The sequence below is a fragment of the Protopterus annectens genome, chromosome 8.part0 (genome assembly GCF_019279795.1).
Source record: "Protopterus annectens isolate FY-2018-M chromosome 8.part0, PAN1.0, whole genome shotgun sequence".
NCBI lineage: Eukaryota > Metazoa > Chordata > Ceratodontiformes > Protopteridae > Protopterus > Protopterus annectens.
The window spans coordinates 111,151,905-111,172,344 of NC_056741.1; the positions used below are offsets into that span (position 1 = coordinate 111,151,905).

A 20,440-nucleotide genomic window follows, 5' to 3' on the forward strand; every position below is an offset into this window, starting at 1 on the left:
TTGAGGGTACATAAAGGGAAGGAAGACTAGGTAGGTCATGCAAGGGCAGGTTCTGGAATTGAGAAAATAAGTTTTTCATTCATTTTTAAAGTGTGAGGTGTGGGAGATTGAACGTAAGTCAAGGGGAAGTTTGTTCCAAGCATGAAAAGGTTCAGAGATTAGTATTAGGCTAATTGCCTTTGTGGGTTGTTTTAAGCCTAGCCAATTACTGCATGTGAGAATCAAACCTTGCACCTTAGGCATTATGCCAACACATATATATCTAGGAGATGCTTGCCTTGATCAAGGCAGTCAGCTCTCTGAAACATCCTAGGGATCTCTTCATTGTTGTTTCAGACAATACCACAGTCATGTGGTACATCAACGAGCAAGGCGGAACAAGGTCCCCTTTGCAGACAAGTCACTTTAGCTTGGGCTATAGCTTCACAGTACATTCTCACTCTACAGTCATCCTACAATCCATCAGAGCAAAACTGTGTGGCAGACAAGCTGAAAAGGACTAGTGCAGATCCACACACAAACAGAAAGCAGATCTGAGAATCTTCCAACACTTGATCCATCTGTGTGAATTTCCTGAAGCAGACACTTTTGCCTCCTGTTTGAACAAACAACTGACAGAATTATGTTCCTGGACTCCATGCAAGAAGACCTGGAAGACAAATGCCTTTTCTTTCCTTAGAGAGGAATGTTCTGTTATGCTTTTCCACTCTTTCCACTAATATCCAGGTTACTTCCAAAGATTCAGAAGGAATCCCCAACACAAACAAGTAGAAACACTGAACAAACCAAATGAAATAACTCCAGTAATGGTATAGCAGCACTTTAATGGACAAAAAATAATAAATAAAATGAATAAATGAATGCTTCAGACTAAGCATTTTCTCCCTTACAAAACAGGCATCCTCAGAATCTGGAAATATCTTTCTAGATGTAGTAGAGGAAATATGTTAAATAGCAGGGACAGCAGGTAGCATGAATCATTTACTTTTTAGGGATGGTTAGAATCAGCAGTTTGAGCTAAAGACCCACTACATATGCAAAGATTATCTCACTGAATATTAATTTTATAACATAATCAAAAAAAGATAAAGAATGTTTTTCTCACATGAGAATATGAGCTTTCCACATGTCCTAATATCACAAGAATTGAAAAGTTTAATTAAAACTGTTATCATCAGCCCCACATAGCTCAGACAAGGAGAAGACTATAGCTATTTTTAACTTGGTGTTTTCTAGCCTTTTTTCCATGTAAAGCCAAAATGGATCCCAGTGGGGCAACAACGTCCTTTCAAGGTTATTACAATTACAAAATCACAAGATGAATTGTGACTAAAGCCAGGATACAAAAGTCCAAACACACAATGAAATAAGTGAAAGTCACTGTAATAACACATTGAATAAATTAATATGAACATCTATATGCAATTTCTCAACAGAATGTAAATAATGCCTTGTACAGACATTCAGTTACATGTGATGGTTTTAGTTAATTTAGATCTGGCATGCTTGAAGTGGTACAAAAATCTACAAGAGCACTTAACACAACAAAAACCAAACTCATGATATTTACCCCTTCTAAGACCACCATCATTGATAAAGACACATTCATCATCACTAGTCACAATAATACTCCTCTTGAAATTGTATCCATTGCAAAATTACTAGGTGTCCCCATTGATGATCAACTGAAGTTTGATATTCACCTATATACAAACATTAAAAAAAAACACATCAGAAACTTGGTATGCTATACTGTCACAATCACTACCTCTCCTCTTCTACCAAAATAATTCTCTCCACCACATACCTCATCCCATCTCTCCTATATGGTGCCCCACTCCTTACTAACCTGCAATCTTCCCTTAAGGCCAAACTAACCTCCTGCTACAATAAAATCTCAAAATTTGCCACAGGTCACCGATCTTCCACTCACCACTGTATTGCTCTTCATAAACTGAATTGGCTACTGCTGCCCCGCTATCTCACTTATATCCAACTCATTCAAGCTCACAAACTTATTTTCACTCCCTCACTCTGCCCCTCTCGAGCTTCCACCTTCAAAATACATATACCTCATAGACTCCTAAGATCAAACACTCAAAATCTTATTGAACTACACAAACATGCCCGCTCACCAGGCAAACATATATTATCATTTTCTTTAGCACGCCTCTGGAACTCACTGCCACCCCTGATCCGTTCCACTAGCAGTCGCTCCTCCTTTAAAACCATGCTCCACTCACACCTAACATCTCACTGGGAATGCTCCTGTACTACTCCTCCTACATAAACCAAATCTGAAACCCAGCCTCTCTCTCTCAGTACCAGTTCACTTACTTCTAAAGTAACTAAAAACGTTCTTTCTTTTCTCTTATCACTTTAAGAACCTACTTTCACAAATAATACTTATTATGCTTATTCTTCCTTTAAATTGTATCTAAAATCATGCTTGTAGTTGTACTTGTAATACTCTACAAAAGTGTTTATTATATCCTGTGTATTCTGCTGCATGTTTATTATCAAAAATATTTGTAAATTTGTATGTTTTGGAGTTTTTCTCCCCAGGACTCCATTGAAAATGAGCTATTTTAGCCCAATGGACCACCCTGGTAAACCAACTGCAAATAAATAAAAATAAATAAATAAGAGGAGGGTGGTGGAACTTAATGTTGATTTATGTGGCTGAAATGGCAATTGATATTAAATTCAATTTTTGAAACAGGTTTAAATGAAACTCTTTCTATACTGTCTGTTTTAAAACTTAGAGTGCAGATTAGGGAATATATATACATTGGTTTACATGTTTAAATTCCTTTGGCAATATATAAATGTACATAGGAAAAAATGTATATACTTTTTTTGTGTACTTGCTTTTTCAAAAAATGTGAAGTGATTATTTATTCAATTAAGTAATTAATCACACTATTTATTGAGTGAATTTTGCAGTTAATTTATACTGATGAAGTCTTGGAATTGTCCAAGATGAAAGCGCTTAATAAACACTTGTATGCTGTGTTATTACAGTAACTTTCACTTATTTCATTGTGTGTTTGGACTTTTGGATCCTGGCTTTAGTCACAGTTCATCTTGTGATTTTGTAAGAGTCATTTGGGTCAAGGTGGACTTTTTCGCTTTTTTCCAAGGTTACTATAATAACAGGCTACTGAATTAGGCATCAGTTTTCTTCCCCATAAGGATAGGATCAGTCAATGGAAAGAAAATCCTCAACTACCTTTTAGACTTTACCAAAGAAAAATTATTATTTGAAGAGGACTTGAAGTTTTGGAGCAGCAGTGCCAGCACTTGTCCTAGTATCTCTGTCCGGCTTCCCTCTGCATATGTTGATTAGACATGAAAACTTTTAAGATATATGTGCTTGTCTTACCTGGGGATCTCTATTACATTAATTTCTCATCAAGATTTTATGCTTTTAAGGAAATACTTAGCATTGGACTCTCATAGTCTTCACATAAATTTAACACCATCAATAATATTGTCACAACTCTAAAGTGATAATCCAAATACACAAATATTTAAAAAGATGGAGCAGGCAGATAGTGGTACAGCCATATTATAAACACATAAATAAATTAGTATTGTATCAGAAAAAGAAAATATGTAGGCTTAACCTGAGCGAATCTGTTGCATCTTCCAAGCTAACAATAGTTATTGTTACATGCTGGACCTAAAGCAAGTAAATAAATATTCACAGTTCATTATATAAATTATACCAAAACCTAGCATTTATGATGTGCCCAATTAAAAACAAAAATAGTTTGATTACAAACTGACTAAAAGACAGATTTATTGTGAATATCTTATAACTCTGTTAATCTAACTCAACACTTGAAAGCCAACATTGCTTCAAAAAAATGATGCAAACAGTACAACAGTTACAACAGCAAAAGCAAACAAATAAACCAAATTAACAGACTAACAGAAATGAAATACACAATCACTTGCAACTATTATTAAAATGAAAAAGAAAATAGGCATGGAAAATGAAACGTCCAGGTTAATAGGTTAAAGCAAAAGGATTAAGGTGTCACTATCACTTTAGTTTTTACTGTTTGTTTTGAATAGATCAGGGAGAATAACTGTAAAATGTCATCTCAGGAGATATGTAGGATTGCTTTAATGTCTCAGAAATACCCACATGTACTACTCTGCTTATTTCTGTAGAGTCAAAGTACACATGATAATATAGACATATTGTGATGAGGGAGGAACCACCAAAATGGAATCAGAAATATTCAGGTCTATGGCAGGCCCTGTTCAAGTAATGATTTGTATGACCAGTGAAAATAAACCATTTCTTTGACTCCTGTTCGAAGGTTTTCCACCTAGTGATGACCATTTTCAGTTATGATTCTGCAATCTATGATTCTGCAATCCTCTGCATTTAGGGGATTAGGAGATTTCCATTTCAGCATAATTGCTTCCATAGGCTCATAGTTTCATAGGTATCTACTAGGCTAATGACCACCAGGGTCTTTATAAGCCTTGCCATGTAATCCAACCTAGATGTGTCCCTGTGTAACATGGGCATTTATTAGGAGGAGGTATGTTTGAAAGCTTTTAGAAGTTATGTGGGGGGGTATTAGTTTTGGCATTACTGTCTGCTTCTGTCTATCACAGATAAGGGGACCAGACCCAGGGTGCACTATCAATTTCCCATCCATTGATCATGGTTATGCATAAATAGGGTTAGGGATGGACCCTGCTTTACATGGATGGGAAGCATGAGAATCATTTGAGGCACATATCTGTTTTGCCAACATCTTTTATTTATGGCTAAAGCAAAATTTAAATCCTTGGATCTAGTGGTTCTAATGATGTTCATTTTGTGGATGTGCAAAAGGTCCATCACAGCTGGATCCTAGGATGCCTTGTATGCCAGGGATAGATCACCTCTCAGTAACCTGCAGGAGACAGAGTATTGAGATAAGGCTTTAAAGCGATCAGTATAGGACAATGTGTTTATACCCTGGATTCTCATGGCAAGGAACCTTTGTGGGCATTCTGTTGTATGTGTCTGGTCAGGTGCATGTTGATGGGGGCACTATACTCAAGTATGGGTCAGGTAAGAGCTGAATAAAGTGTCCCTATGACTTCCTTGTACCTAGATGTCATGCTCTTACTTATAAGTAGGGTAACATAGAATGAGTTTCTTACTACCTTAACCACATAATGGTCAAAGTCCAGATTACTGTCTACATATGTTCTCAGATCCTTGACTACCATGTCAACTCTTAGGGTTGTCTTCTTGATAGAGAAATTAACTTGGGTGGTATTTTTCCCAAAAATCACTATAATGCATTTCCTGGTACTGAGTTTTAATCTATGACTTTTGCCCCAATCATTTGTTTATATCAGACCTTTGGTAAGATGTTTGTGTCATGGGAGAATCCATGATAGCCCCCAATTTGCAGTCATCTGTGAACTTTGTCAGCCAAAAGCCTTTCATATTTGTCTTTACCTCCAAGAAGTAGATGCCAAATAAGAGCGGTTTCAGCATGCAGTCCTGAGGTACCCCAAGTGGCGATCTATCTCTTAGTTGAGTGGTATCACCAATCCTGATTTCCTATGTCTTGCTGTGAGCCACATGGCAATCTGGCAAATTATGTAAGGGTTTATGCCCAGTTCAGTGAGTTTGTTAACTATACCCCAGTGGAGTATTGTATTGAATACCTTAGCCAGGACATGGTAGGTGGTATGTACCATTTTCCTTCATCCATTGCCTTGGTGACCTTCTCAAAAAGTCCACCAGGTTTATTAGGCATGACTTTCCTTGAGAAAGTGAAACTGGGTTGGGCCCATTGCCTGAAGGTTGCCTATATCTTTACTGATCATTTCCATGATAATTTGTTTCATGGCTTTGTATATTAGACTAGTCAGACTAATAGGTCTGTAGTTTCTGGGATTGTTTTACAGTCCACCCTTGTGAAATGGGATAACAGCTGCAATCCTTCATTCTCATGGTACAAAATCTGTTGAGGCTATAATTGAAAAGCGGCTCAAGTGGCCATATTTAGGAGGCACCCCAATATCAGCATCAAGCAGGAATGGAAATCAAACCAAAAGAAGATAAAAATCAGGCATCAACTGAATGTGCAAAACAAAAAAAAAAAAACAAAAGAAAGAATATAAGGTGAAGGACCAGATAAGAAGGCAAGAAATGTGGAAATTGCATGAATGTAGTTGCAAGTATAGAAAACTGCTGGAAAAACCTCATGTTGATCAGGATCGAATGCAGGAATGGTTAAGGAGGGGTGAATTCAAACCAAGAGATGAAAGGTTAATATTGGTGTAGTTGCAAGTGTAGAAAACTGCTGGAAAAAAGTCATGTTGAGCAGGATCGAATGCAGGAATGGTTAAGGAGGGGTGAATTCAAACCAAGAGATGAAAGGTTAATATTGGTATAGTTGCAAGTATAGAAAACTGCTGGAAAACCTCATGTTGATCAGGATCGAATGCAGAAATGGTTAAGGAGGGGTGAATTCAAACCAAGAGATGAAAGGTTAATATTGGTATAGTTGCAAGTGTAGAAAACTGCTGGAAAAAAGTCATGTTGAGCAGGATCGAATGCAGGAATGGTTAAGGAGGGGTGAATTCAAACCAAGAGATGAAAGGTTAATATCGGTGGCCCAAGACAGTAGGCTATGTACACACTGGTTTACAAAGTCCATTGAACATTTAGGAGAAATAGTCAAATGTAGGTTTTGTAAAACAGAATTGGAAACAGTTGCACACCTTATTGCTGGTTGTGACATACTAATGGCAGAAGGACTGTATATTGAAAAGCATAATAATGTGGCAATACTGTTGTACTGGGGATTGTGCAAACATTATGGTATTGATGTGGCTGAAAAACACTGGAAACATGAGCCACAAAGCATCACAGAAAATGAAGTTTATATCACATGGAATCACCCATTACCAACAGTTCAAAAGATAGATTTGAGAAAACCAGATGTAGTGGTCCAAGAAAAGAAGACAAAAGTAGCATTGATCATTAAAACTGACACACCCAGTGACTACAGTGTCTTGCTTACAGAGAGACACAAAGTCATAAAATATCAGAATTTGCAGGTAGAAATGAGAGCAATGTGGAAGAAAGATACCCAGACAGTTCCAGTAGTAGTAGGAGCAAAGACTCTACAATCGTATTTAGATATGTTACCAATACATGTAACTCTATGCGAATTGCAGAAAGAGTCATTACTGGGCACATTGCGGTGCTGCAAAGAGCACTTCTGACTGACATCAAAGATTGAAACAATACTAATTTCATGAACTTTAATTGTACTTTGACTTAGGAATGGGGTATTTCCCATCAGGGTATTAGAAACCCAAAAGACTTGGAGAAATTAAAAAAGTGGTTTCCCAAGATATTGTCAGGGTCCATTGAAGCTGTTTTTGTCCTTAGTGAGTACTGCCAAGACCTGCTTGTTGTTAATAGTTAGGAGGTTATGCTAGTAGGTATTTCATGTTGGTAGGTGGAGAGAGTGAGTGGGGGTGAAGTTTGAGCTGAATTTTTCAGCCAGCAAATGTGCTATGTTGTTCTGGTCAGTGAAGGTGGCACCACTGACCACCAGTTCAGCACGCTGATGCTTACTGCTTTTGAGATTCTGGTTATAGCTGTAAAAGACCTTGTAGCTGACTTTAGCCTGTGAGGCTATCTTGACCTTGTAAGTCCCCTTGTTGGACTTAATTAATCCTCTTAGTTTCCTGTTTAGTTTAATTAGAGAGCTCCTATCATTATGGGAGTTGTTCTTGATTTTAGGCATGAGTTTTTTCTATTTGTTATAAACAGTATAAAAGTTTGGATTCCATCACTGTGTTTTTAGAGTTTGTTTTGGGCTTACTTCTAGTAGGTACAGCAGCCTGTATACAGTCATTTACATAGTTGTACAGTGTTTCTGTGAACAATTCTGCATAGGTTGACTTGAAATCAGGATTGGGAGGGGCACTACATTTTGACAAACCATCACTTAACAGGATGCAGTTTGCGTTTAAGTAGTTCCTAAGTGATAAGGGTTCGCTGGGGTTACTGAGTAGGTTTTTATTTCACAGGCAACAGCTTTGTAGTCCAACCACACCAGTGAGGATGTGACACTGGGGGGGGGGGGGGGGGGGGCTGCAGCTCTTGGCCATATTGGTGAGTACCAATTCCAGTATGCTTGAATCTCTGGTGGGTGTGATATTTGTGTTTCTAAAGTCCAGGAATCATTGTGCCTATGAATATGAGGCAGTGTATGCTTCTCAGTCTATAGAAAGGTAGTTAAAATCTCCCATGAATAGGATATTTAGTGTAATGGTGAGTGTCTCCAATAAGTTTAGGTTTGTGCTATTGGATTCTAGAGAGATACAGGGTGAAATATATCTTGCGAGCATATGGCATGGAACTTAGTCCATGGTGATTTTTCACATGGATAAATTCCAGGGCATCATCCTGGTTAGAGTTATGTTTGTTGCTAATATATATTGAGACTCCTCCACGTTTTGTCACTGTCAGTGCAGCTGATGTTCTAAATGTGTGAAAGACACTGAAGCTTTGCACTACCAGAGTACGTTCAGTGGATTTATACCATGTCTTGGTAGCAGCACAGGTGCCTGTATTCTCCAGCGTGAGGAGAGCTTGTAGGGTGTTGAGTTTCTTGTTTAGACTCCTAGTACTGAGCAGTAACACCTTTAGCTTTCTTTGTGTTTTGTTTGCTACACCTGTAGGTGTGCCAGTTTTGGCATTGTCCAAAAAAAGGTTCTAAGGGGTAGATACATTTTTAGCCAATATTCAGAAGCCTAGGTGAGACAGGTGTAGACCATCATTTTCAAAGTAATGTGGTTTGTTAACCATGTTCACCTGTGCTGACTAATGTTTAATACCCCGGGAAGCACACCAGAAACTAACATTATTGAAGGGAATCAACTATTGTTGAAACTGTGGCATCATCCTTGGTGAAGGTAGAATGTTATTCACTCCTAGTAGCATACCAGCCTCAGAGACATATTCAGAGAGATCAAAAATGTCTCTTCATACAGTGCAGGGAAGTATGATTCACCGTTAATGCCTAAAGCAGCTGGCCTTTACAACTCTCCTTCCAACAAGCACCAACTTGTGTCTGTGCTGCTGCCTATAACTCTATTTTGGAGTGAATTTGATGTAGATACGCACATTATGAATTTTTGGGAGGTGGAAATGAACACTCCTGAAAGAAAATGCAAACTCCTGGCATTGGTCAGCAGTCAGGATATAACCTTGCACTTTGTACATGAGAAGCAAATACCCTTACCATTATAGAAATTGTGCTACTTACTCAATAGAACTCCAAACATTGACTGAAAATAATTTTGCATAGTTTTCAGATTTTCTACTGGCCTGCAGGCCTCCATCCCTGACATAAGATCTACTAAACAGAGGAGAGCACTATCATCTGGTTGGACCTTAAAATTGCAAGCTAGTTGTTTGTTGACTTCTGGGCAGAATTCACACTACATACATCTCACTCTGTTTAAGGCATCTCTATCACTGGGGTATAGTGAGAGAATGCAAAGTCATCCCCAGTGAAACTGTCACTCCACAGCAGTGATCAGGGAAGGGTCAAAAGTCAACAGAGACTAGGCAGCACTGAATGATAGGGAGTAAGCCTGTGCTTATTAATAGGCAGACAATAATGCTTCTCATGCAAGAACTTTAGAATATGTAGCTATTCTTTGCAAAGGCTTTTCACAACCTTTTCTTCTTCTTTTTCTTTCGGCTGCTACCTTTAGGGCTCACCACAGCAGATCATCTGTTTCCATTTCTTCCTGTCCTCTGAATCTTGCTCTGTCACACCACCCACCTGCATGTCCTCTCTCACCACATCCATAAACCTTACCTTAGGCCTTCCTCTTTTCATCTTACCTGGCAGCGCCATCCTTAGCATCCTTCTCCCAATATACCCAGCATCCCTCCTCAGCACATGTCCAAACCAATACAATCTTACCTCTCTGGCTTTGTCTCCAAACCATCCAACCTCAGCTGACCCTCTAAAATACTGATTCCTAATCCTGTCCATCTCATCACACCCAATGCAAATCTTAATATCATTAACTCTGCCATCTCCAACTCTGACTCCTTTCTTTTCGACAGTGCCACTGTCTCCAACCCATATAACATAGCTGGCCTCACTACCATCTTGTAGACTTTCCCTTTCACTCTTACTGGTACCCATCTGTCACAAATCACTCCGGAAACTCTTCTCCACCCACTCCACCCTGCCTGCACTCTCTTCTTCACCTCTCTTCCATGCTCACCATTACTCTGAACTGTTAATCCCAAGTATTTAAACATATCCACCTTTGCTAGCTCTACTTCCTGCATCCTCACCATTTCTCTATCCTGCCTCTCATTCACACACATATTCTGTCTTAGTCCTGCAGACCTTTATTCCTCTCCTCTCTAGAGCATATCTCCACCACCCCAGGATCTCCTCAACCTGTAACCCTACTCTCACTACAAATCAGAAGGCCATCTGCAAACATCATAGTCCAAGGGGACTCCTGTCTGATCTCATCTGTTAACCTGTCCATCACCACTGCAAACAAGAAAAGGCTCAGAGCTGAAAGCATTTTACAACCTGATGTGAATATCACACTTAGGGAGTCCCAAAGAATAGGTTGGGGGTTAGTCACCTCTTCATCAGCCTCAGGAAGATGCTGATCGTAGTCAGTGATGACTTTTTGGAAATCCTCTATTTTACTAAAATAGGTGAAGAGGATCCAAATGTGCAGGGTATGGCTTAAGGAATTCAGGATGACCCACATCCTCAAATGATCTGGCAATTGATTTGGCTGAAGGATGTCCACCACTATGATCATTAACACCTAAATCATTCAGTCTCGTGTTACTATGATGCTTTCTAAAAAGTTTTGTAATGCAGACAAACTTGTGGCCTTGGCTGCAATGGAGTCTGTGCTGGAATACACAAAAGTAAAGTGACATACAAGGACAGAATATCTTCTCAAGGGTAGGTTGCGCTCTCAAGTTGGTTAGCAAAGTTACTAAGTCCTCCTGTCTTTCTTAGCACCCATAATGTCATAAAATCAGAAGAAACAGTGGGAATCTTCTATGTCAAGATAAAATCAGCTATTAAACCATCCCCATTAACAAAATTTTACAAATTCTGGAAATGAGCAGTACCAGATAGTAACGAAATAGCAACCCCTCTTTTGTTTTCCCACTATCCTAGATTGTGTAAGAAGTCACATTATACCCATTCATGGATAACATAACTTGAAATGCTCAATGGCTAACAAATGGGATTCCTGAAAAGCTAAGATGCACTGAGCGGAGTGCCGCTGCTATACATATAACTGTGAACTTTTAATCTTGAATTGAGCATAGTGACATTTAAACTCAGGAACGTCCCCCATACAATGGCAGGAACCATGTAACTAGGCTCAGTGAAAGGCAGGCAAACAGCTCATCTTCATTTTAAAGTCTCCCACACTCTACTGGGTTATACAACTCTTTTCCCATACCCTAACCCAAACCAAACAGCACTTGTTGGAGAAAAATAGCCTTGTATTTTGAACAGTTTAAGAAGAAAATCAATAAATTAAAATTCAATCCAAAAATTAGCATTGATAAATTACATATAACATGGAAACAAAACCCAAGACGAAGTAGCCTAAACTATGTAGAATGACAAGGCAGAGGCCTCCAAAGCAGATGGAAGTGCATGGTCCCATTTCCAGATCATTACAACAAAACCCAGCATAATGAATATTAAAGTTGTAAGAAAAAATTGTACAATCTTCTGTATTCTTAAACAGAAATAAAGCATTGTACTAAACAATAATTGCTGAAACTTAATTCCTTAGTGTTCAAGTCTACCTTGGCCAGGAGAAAACTGAAGGAAATGCAACTCCCCAGGTAGAGACAGTAACCCTCCAAAGATCTCCATACCAACATATTCTTACATTAAAGATTCACAATGAGATGACAGCTAACATAAGCCTGAGTAACACCCCATTAGTTCATTCAGCAATGCAGGGAAGAAAGAGGTAAAGGGCAACCATTCAGTCAAGTCAGGGCTATGGAATATGGACAAAGGAGAAAAGAAGGAATAAATGAAGGACCACATTAAATTAGCCTACATCATGACAACTTGTACAAATAATCATAGAAGCATTAGCCACAAGTTCATTGTAGCTGCAATCTGCATACAGCTCTAATTCAATATAATAATTACAAACCAGGCTTCTTATCCTTTATTGTAACAACAGTATAAAACAAAGAGAAGGGAAGCCATCTAAATACCAAACATTAACAAGCTCCACAGAAACCTAAATAAGCTCACAGGCAGTCAGTTGTCCTCTTTACAAATAAGAAACAACATGAATCAGTCACGTAGCATCCCCATTAGGTCACTGAATGGAAAATACTGCTCATCTTCTATCTTACTTTGTACTACGTTGCATATTAATTTAACAAGACTCCTCCTCAGCATCGAGTATTTGTATTTCCTACACATTTATAGCAAAAAAGTAGGAAATACTGTTTTTTAATTAAGTATATGTAATCACTTATTTATATGAAGTTTACTCCCTCTTACTCCTGCACTACCTCTCTTTGTATTTGTATATAAAACTGTATGTGTATCCATCTATATAGATACACACACACACACACACACACACACACACACACACACACACACACACACACACACACACGAGTGTATATCAAGAAAATTTAAACATTACAAAAAAGATCCAATCTAAAAAAAAATATTTTTTTTCAGGAGCAAACCCCGCTGCCCCCATACCTATTAGAGAGAGAGAGAGAGAGAGAGATACACATATGTATGTATATATATATATATATATATATATATATATATATATATATATATATATATGTCTAGCAATCTCAAAACATTATGACCATGTTCCATAATTTTTATCCCTTCCAGTAACTGCATTCTCTACCCCACCTTCAATATTTCATTTGTCTAGTTTCCTAAACTGTATCTTTAGAGTCGTTTTTTTATCCTTGTTATAATTAATTTAATTTAAGATTATATGGCAAAGCAGTTAAAGGACAAAGCCAAATCATGGTAAAATGTGGTCTTAGGCAAGCTAATGGATCAGGGCCCTCCCCTTGTGTCTCCCCAGCATCCCTACCCAGCAGCCATTCCAGTGTCCCATTTTATGCTTCTCTCTACAAAGTTACCATAAAGTACTGTTCAAACCTGTCATTCTACACACTATTTTCTTCTATACTTCTACAGTGATTACAGAGATTTGGATTTAATTTAAAACTTTTATTCCAAATTTTATAGCACAAACAGTGATAGCCAATTGCCAAACAAAACAAAACAATGCAGTCTCATAATGAAAACAGACTTAGCATGAGCAACAGTAAACTTCTCTGTCCTTGAAATTCACATTCATTGAACTGCATTAAAACCTACAAAGAAAATGCATCTGACCAGTGACAGATTAAGTTTATCTCTGGGGTGTTTTAAAACCATGAACCACCTGCACATATTATAGTACCATTTAAAATTGCATGTGTTCTTTGATTCACCTTCCTGATTGGATTAAATCCTAATCTTTGTTTAATATGGCATCACGTGTTAGAAAATTTGTAGGTTTGAACATTTTTTCAGTAAACAGTGAAACAAAACATATGGATCAATAATGACAAGGCTACGTTTTTCAAAATATTTCAGCCATAAAAGGCCACTCTAACTGCTGTCATTATAATCCACGAATAACAGTCAATATGCACAATCTCTGTAGAAGTGAAAGTCATCTGAATAAGTCCACATTAAAGAGATCTGAAACTAATGAAGAGGTTGTTGCTGGCAAACAGCTTAACATTTCAGTGTTTCATTTACAAATTGCTGTCCTTGAAGAATAAAATTGCATATGTTACTTTAAAAAAATGCTGTGCTTGTGATATGCAGGAGGGAACAGCTGGCAAACAGACATGTTTATAGTTATTAAGCATCTCATCCAAAGGAAGACACTCAGAAGTGCAGCACTTCACCTCCCCATTGTGCCTAGTAGTGTCAGCAATCAATTTACCTGATGTGGGAAAACAGCCCACGGCCTTCTGAACCAAAGTTTGCTATCCGTTGCACCACTAACACTGAAAAATGCAATTATGAAATTCTGTGACTGACATTGACAGCCTGCAATGCTCAGAGATTTACAAACACACATAAATAAATAAATCAATAAATAAATTAAAGGACACCTGGCAGCTGGTGTTGAGGTTTAAAACACTTACTTGCCAATTATTAAGGCTCAGGGTTTGACTCTGAGCAAAGTCACTTAACTAGACAGTCTGCATAACTGGGGAATTACACACACACATGTACAAACCTTTGCTGCTACACATACACACCTGCTGCTGCACTCATAGCCGGCCTTAGGCATAGGCCAACTAGGTGGCTGCCTAGGGCGCCGCTCTGGTAGGGGTGCTTTTCCAGTATTTATTTGGTGTACGTAGACCAGGATGGGAGCACCAGGTAGTGTAGTAGGGGGGCACTGTGGAGCCCTTTTTTCTAGGGCACCAGTTGAGCTAAGGCCGCTACTAGCTGCACTCACTGTTTCATTGGCTTGCACATGCATTGTTGTGTTTGTGGGATAAATCCCCTTTGCTTGCTGCTCTGATGTCCTTGGCGCTCTTGTTGTAAAGTCCTCAGCTTTAGCTGTTAAATCAAATCTTCTGTGGATTACATTAGGATATTATCCTAGCAGTAAGGTTTCTGGGGCTTGCTGTTATTTTTCAGAAGTCTCCCACAAGGTCCTAAACCCTCCTGTGTCCTAAAAGAAAGTCTCCCTTGAGGTTCTAAACCCCTTCTGTGTTTAGGGAAGTCTTTGGATTTTTTTATTTACAGTTGATTTTATTTTATATCTACCTTAAGCCCACATGGGGGCCCCTAGCCCACATGGGCCCTAGGCAACTGCCTAGATCACCTAGTGCTATATCTGGCTCTGGTTATGGGAACTGAAACTTAGTGTTTTTATATGTCTCAAAGAGCTAGTTAAACCATACATTTTGTATCCAGCACTATGCCTTTAACTAACTTCTTTCTGTAAGTTGTCAGTATAATGTATCACTCATTTTCTTTATGCTTTCCAATTTAAAGAGTGGCTAACTTCTCGCATATGCTTCATGCAATTTTAGAAATGTGTGCCAGTTTTTGTTCATTATTACTTGTTATTTTAGAGTTCAATAAAATGTGATAAAAAAGTGCTTCTCATGCAACTTTCCTGACCTCTCTCTTTCTTCTTTCTGTGTTTTAAATCACTGTTTTACAACACTTTCTAAAGTCATTCATAGTATATTACAATGTTTTAAACTTACCATGTGACAACTGTTAAAACCAGGCGAATACAAGGCTAACTGCCATAAAGGTCCATTTTAAGCCTAGTCAATTACTCTAGATGATAATTGCACCCTGTAGCTTGTGCCTATAAGGTGAAGAGCTTAACCATTATGCCATACCTCTCAACTCTACAGATTTTTGTAGAATGGCTGGATTTTTTTGCCTCATATTTTTGCTCTGTTCCTCATAAATATTTTGTTTTTTGATAAATCATTGGGATAATTTAAGGACTAAAGTCAATGAATAATGATAATCATTTGAGTTTCAGACTTCATATCCTTCAGAAAATGTATGGTAACATAAATCTTGTTATTCTAGGAACTTTTTATGTTTATAAGGCCAATATTTAAATGTGTCCCTATTTTTGGGCCTTTGTCCCCTCATTTTAACAGGCTTTGTCCATATTTCTTGCAGTATGAGGTTGAGAGGTATGCCGATTATGCCAAACCCTATCCATTATATGGATCTATTTTATCTTATTTTTGGATTTAACATGTATTATATACATATTACATGCAACAGAGGAGAAATTTAACATTTTCTTTAAGTTAAAAACATATGACATGGACTGCATTTTTAAACATTAATACATTAAAACGCATGCATTATTAGTTATTCAAAACTAAGGTACTGAAGAATAGACTTACTCCAAACCACAGTGGGTATAATTATCACCAGCAGAATGGTTATTGTGATAATGGATAGGGCTAACACCATTCGTTTTTTACATTTCTTTCTTCCATCTTCCTGTCTTGGTGCACCTGTAGAATAGAAGAAAATAATTACATACTTAATGTTTTACTGACTGAGACTCACTTCTATATTTGCTTGTACAATTAATACATTGCTGAGGAGTAATGGAATTATGGGGTCTGGTCCTGGTAACAGAATGGGGGATTTTAATTTGCACCAGAAGAAGATCAATCAAATCTGGTTCATTTATTTGTCAGACACATAACATAAGCAGGGGGGATTAACTGTGCAACTAGGGTCATCTGTCTGATTCCCTAAGGTTAAAAGGTATCAAATGCATTATTTAGAAAGGGCAATTGCAGTTGACTGAAAAGCATATTATGCAGTCATTGGGGAAGATAATGTCATTAAAAGGGTAAGGAATGTACCTGCCATATAGCCATCCATTGTCTTCCACTTTGTGCTGCCATAAATAATTACATGTTGTTGCACACATTGTGTACATCCCTGCAGTTATCTGTTCACCCCATCAAAATCAGAGGAAGTTAAAATAAGATAATGTCTGTGTTTCATGTCTTGAACAGTAACATTATATCTGGCATTTCTGACTGTAACCTTCCCACCATTCGACACACAGCAAGCATTCACAACATTCTGCTATAAGTTTATTTCCAAATGTATAAAGAATATAAATGATATTTTATTATATTTTAGATTTGCAGGAAACAGTAACACTTTCTGAAGGGTAAATTTTACCCCAAATAGGGGAAAAGAAGACAATCTTCTCCTTGGAACAGCAGGCTTCTGTTCAGCTACTGGTTATTTCCTTAATTACTTTCACCAAAGTTACCTTTTCTTCTGCTGAAGCACCTTGCAATGTAAAGTAGAAACTGTGTCAAATAAAACACATTTTGACTGTTCTTCATTTAGACTGGTAATTACCACAAAGACAGTGATATCTGTGTGTACTAGCTATTGTATATTATTACTTAGCTCTGTTTACTTGAACACAAATAAAAGATGCTGCTTTAAGAAACGTAAGCTCCTGTATACTGTTTGAATCAAATAAAGTATTACAATCATCAACACTTTTTATGAACAAGAACCAAAAATCATAATAAATCATAAACAGACTATCTCTCTATCACTATAAAAGAACTGACCTGAATATTAATTACTGCTAGCTCATTCTTCCAAGATTTACTAGTTATTACTCTATTATTACTCTTAATTGTAGCGATGTGCTTTTACTTATTATTATTTTTCTGTTTGTAATCGCGCTCACTACTTAAACATTAACAAATGTGCTCATGTATTTATCATGTCATCCTCACCAATACTGTATAATTACCTTTGACTTCTATTGTATACCATTTATCATGTCATTTATTCTGTGGAGCTTTTCTCCTCGGGCCTCCACTGAAAATGGACCTGTGTCCAGTCAGAATTTCCTGGTAAACAAATGTAAATAAATAAATAAATAATAATGTTACAAAAGCAAACGCAAATGCTCTGTATATTGCTGTCTACATGGGATACTTCATAAAAGCTCCATTTCAACAGTTTTTTTTTTGTTTTAATAATAATGCAAAGGCAATTTTCACCCTTGCCATAGTATCTGTGTTTCAGTTCACTTGCTCTGTATACTTATATCTATAGAATTGGTCAGAAGATTTCCTGTGGTTCATTTTAAAATCCTTTTAGAAAACAGATGAATTTCTTCATGCCAGTTCCAAGCCCAGATAAATGGGGAGGGTTACGTCAGGAAGGGCATCTGGTGTAAAATTTTTGCCAGATCACATATGTGGACAACAATTCAGATTTCCATACTGGATTATTCGAGCCCCGGATTAACAATGACCACCACCAGTACTGTTAGCCAACAGGATGCTGGTGAAATGAGGGCTAATGTTGGCTGAAGGAGAAAGAGAAGAAGAGGGGAAGGCACGTCCAGAAGCAGGAGGAGTGGAGGAAGATTAGGCGTGTGGAAGTGAGGGTAAGAACTTTGAATATTGGCAGTATGACTGGTAAAGGGAGATATGATGGAGAGAAGGAAGGTTGATATATTGTGTTTGTAAGAGACCAGATGGAAGGGGAGTAAGGCCAGGTATATTGGAGGCAGGTTCAAATTATTCTACCATGGTGTGGATGGGAGGAGAAATGGGGTAGGGGTTATCCTGAAGAAACAGTATGTCACAAGTGTTTTTGAAGTGAAAAGAGTGTCAGACAGGGTGATGTTTATGAAGCTGGAAATTAATGATGTGATAATGAATGTTATTAGTTCACATACTCCACAAGTTAGGTGTGCAATGGATGAGAAAAAAAAATTTGGAGTAAGATGGATGAAGTGGTGGTGAGTGTACATAAGAGTGAGAGAGTGGTGACTGGAACAGATTTCAATGAACATGGTGAAGGGAACAGAGGGTATGAGGAGGTGATGGGTAGGTATGGTTTTAAGGAGAGAAATGCAGATGGTCAGATGTTAGTGGATTTTGGAAAAGGATGGACATGGCTGTGGTGGATACATATTTTATGAAGAGGGAGGAGCATAGGGTGATGTACAAGAGTGGAAGAAGATGCACACAGGTAGATTATATCCTATGCAGGAGGGCCAGTCTGAAGTCGATTGGAGACTGTAAAGTGGTGACAGGAGAAAGCATAGTTAGGCAGCATAGGAAGACATTGACAATCAAGAAGAAGAGGAAGATAGTGAGGGCAGTGCAAAGGATCACAGGGTGGAAGTCAAAAAAGGATGATTGTGAGGTGGAGTTCAGGGAAGAGTTAAGACAGTCACTAGGTGACAGTGAAGAGTTATCAGCTGGGCAACTACAGCAGAAGTGGTAAAGGAGACATCTAGAAAGGTGTTTGGTGTGACATCTGGGCAGAGGAAGGAGGACAAGGAGACCTTGTGGTGGAATGAGGTCGTACAGGAGAGTATACAGAGGAAGAGGCTGATTGTCAGAGAGATGAAGAAAATAAACAGGAGTATAAGGAGATGAGGCATATGGTGAAGAGAGAGGTGGCAAAGTCTAAGGATAAAGTGTATGGCAAGTTGTATGAAAGGTTGGACAGTAAGGTGGGAGAAAAGGACCTGTACTGATTGACTAGACAGAGGGACCAAGCTGAGAAAGATGTGCAGCAGGTTAGGGTGATAAAGGATAAGATAAGGCTTTACTGGAAAGGCTCACCCACACTCTGCTACAGTTTGCTATGAGGGAAAGGTTAGTTTGCTTTTTATTTGCAGCATTTTGTATTACTTTATTGCCTTTTTCTATTTTATATACTGCAATTTGTTTCCTTTACACTGTGTTTTACTTGTATTCTGCTTTAAACTGCATATTAAAACTTGAAAAGAGATCACAGCTCGGTCTCTTGTGAGTCAGACAGAAATTAGAGCAGGTCAGTTAAGGAGTCACACAAGTTACAACAGGTCAGTTAAGGTTAATCATCTGTGAACTAAAAGGGTGGAGCTAGGAACTAACCCTTCTATTTAAGGGGTAAAATAAAACATTTCAGAGCTTTGCTGGAAAGGCTCAAACAGACTCTGCTACAGTTTGCTGTGAGGGAAAGTTTAATTTGCTTTTTATTTGTTGTATTTTGTATTACTTTATTGCCTTTTTCTGTTTTGTATACTGTGATTTGTTTTCTTTACACTGTGTTTTACTTGTATTCTGCTTTTAACTGCATATTAAAACTTGAAAAGAGACCACAGCTCTGTCTCTTGTGAGTCAGACAGAAATTTTTCCACTGTCCCAGATGGTTACCGTTGTGTTCTTAAACACCACTGTCTTTCTAGTTGCCTGCCCCTTATATTAATTTGACCATATATCTCATTTCCTTTCTGCTTTTACTGGCTGGTGTGAGTAAGCACAAAATTATCATTTTGTGAAATCACTCCCCTTCAGCTATTTAAATTTATTGGCCATACTACTGTATTCCATAGTACCAGAATACAAAAGTGACCTCCCCCTTTCACTCTATCTTGCTGTTTTAAAAATAGCGACTTTCCACTAAATTACCTACTTTTACATCTAACTCCTCTAGTCCACACTGAAGTGTTTAGGATAAACCATTGTTTTCATCTTACCTTTAAGCATCTATTGCAAGGCCACCAGTTATTGGAGAGCCCACATTCTGCCTCTCAATAGTCATCTTGGTATTAGTGCTTCTGTTTTCTCCTGGTGAGAGAAGGAGTGCAGTTACAATATTTCCTGGAGACTGTTGATCACCAGAAAGCTTAATAACTGCTTTATAGGTGACAGCTTGAAATCTGTGCTTATATTCTGATCCTGGTGAGAGTAGGGCAGAGTGCATTGATTCCTGACTCTTTCTGGTTGGAGACTGAGTGTCTGTGTTTA

General features: G+C 38.0%; 1 protein-coding gene across 1 annotated transcript in view; it reads right to left on the bottom strand.

Moving 5' to 3' along the window:
* Positions 1-20,440, bottom strand: part of LOC122808152 (C-type lectin domain family 4 member A-like) — a 485,199-nt gene that overhangs the window by 317,568 nt on the left and 147,191 nt on the right. Inside the window, exon 2 of the mRNA XM_044079124.1 lies at positions 16,037-16,150. Coding sequence (XP_043935059.1) covers positions 16,037-16,150 — 114 coding nt within the window. The remainder of the gene's footprint in view (positions 1-16,036; positions 16,151-20,440) is intronic.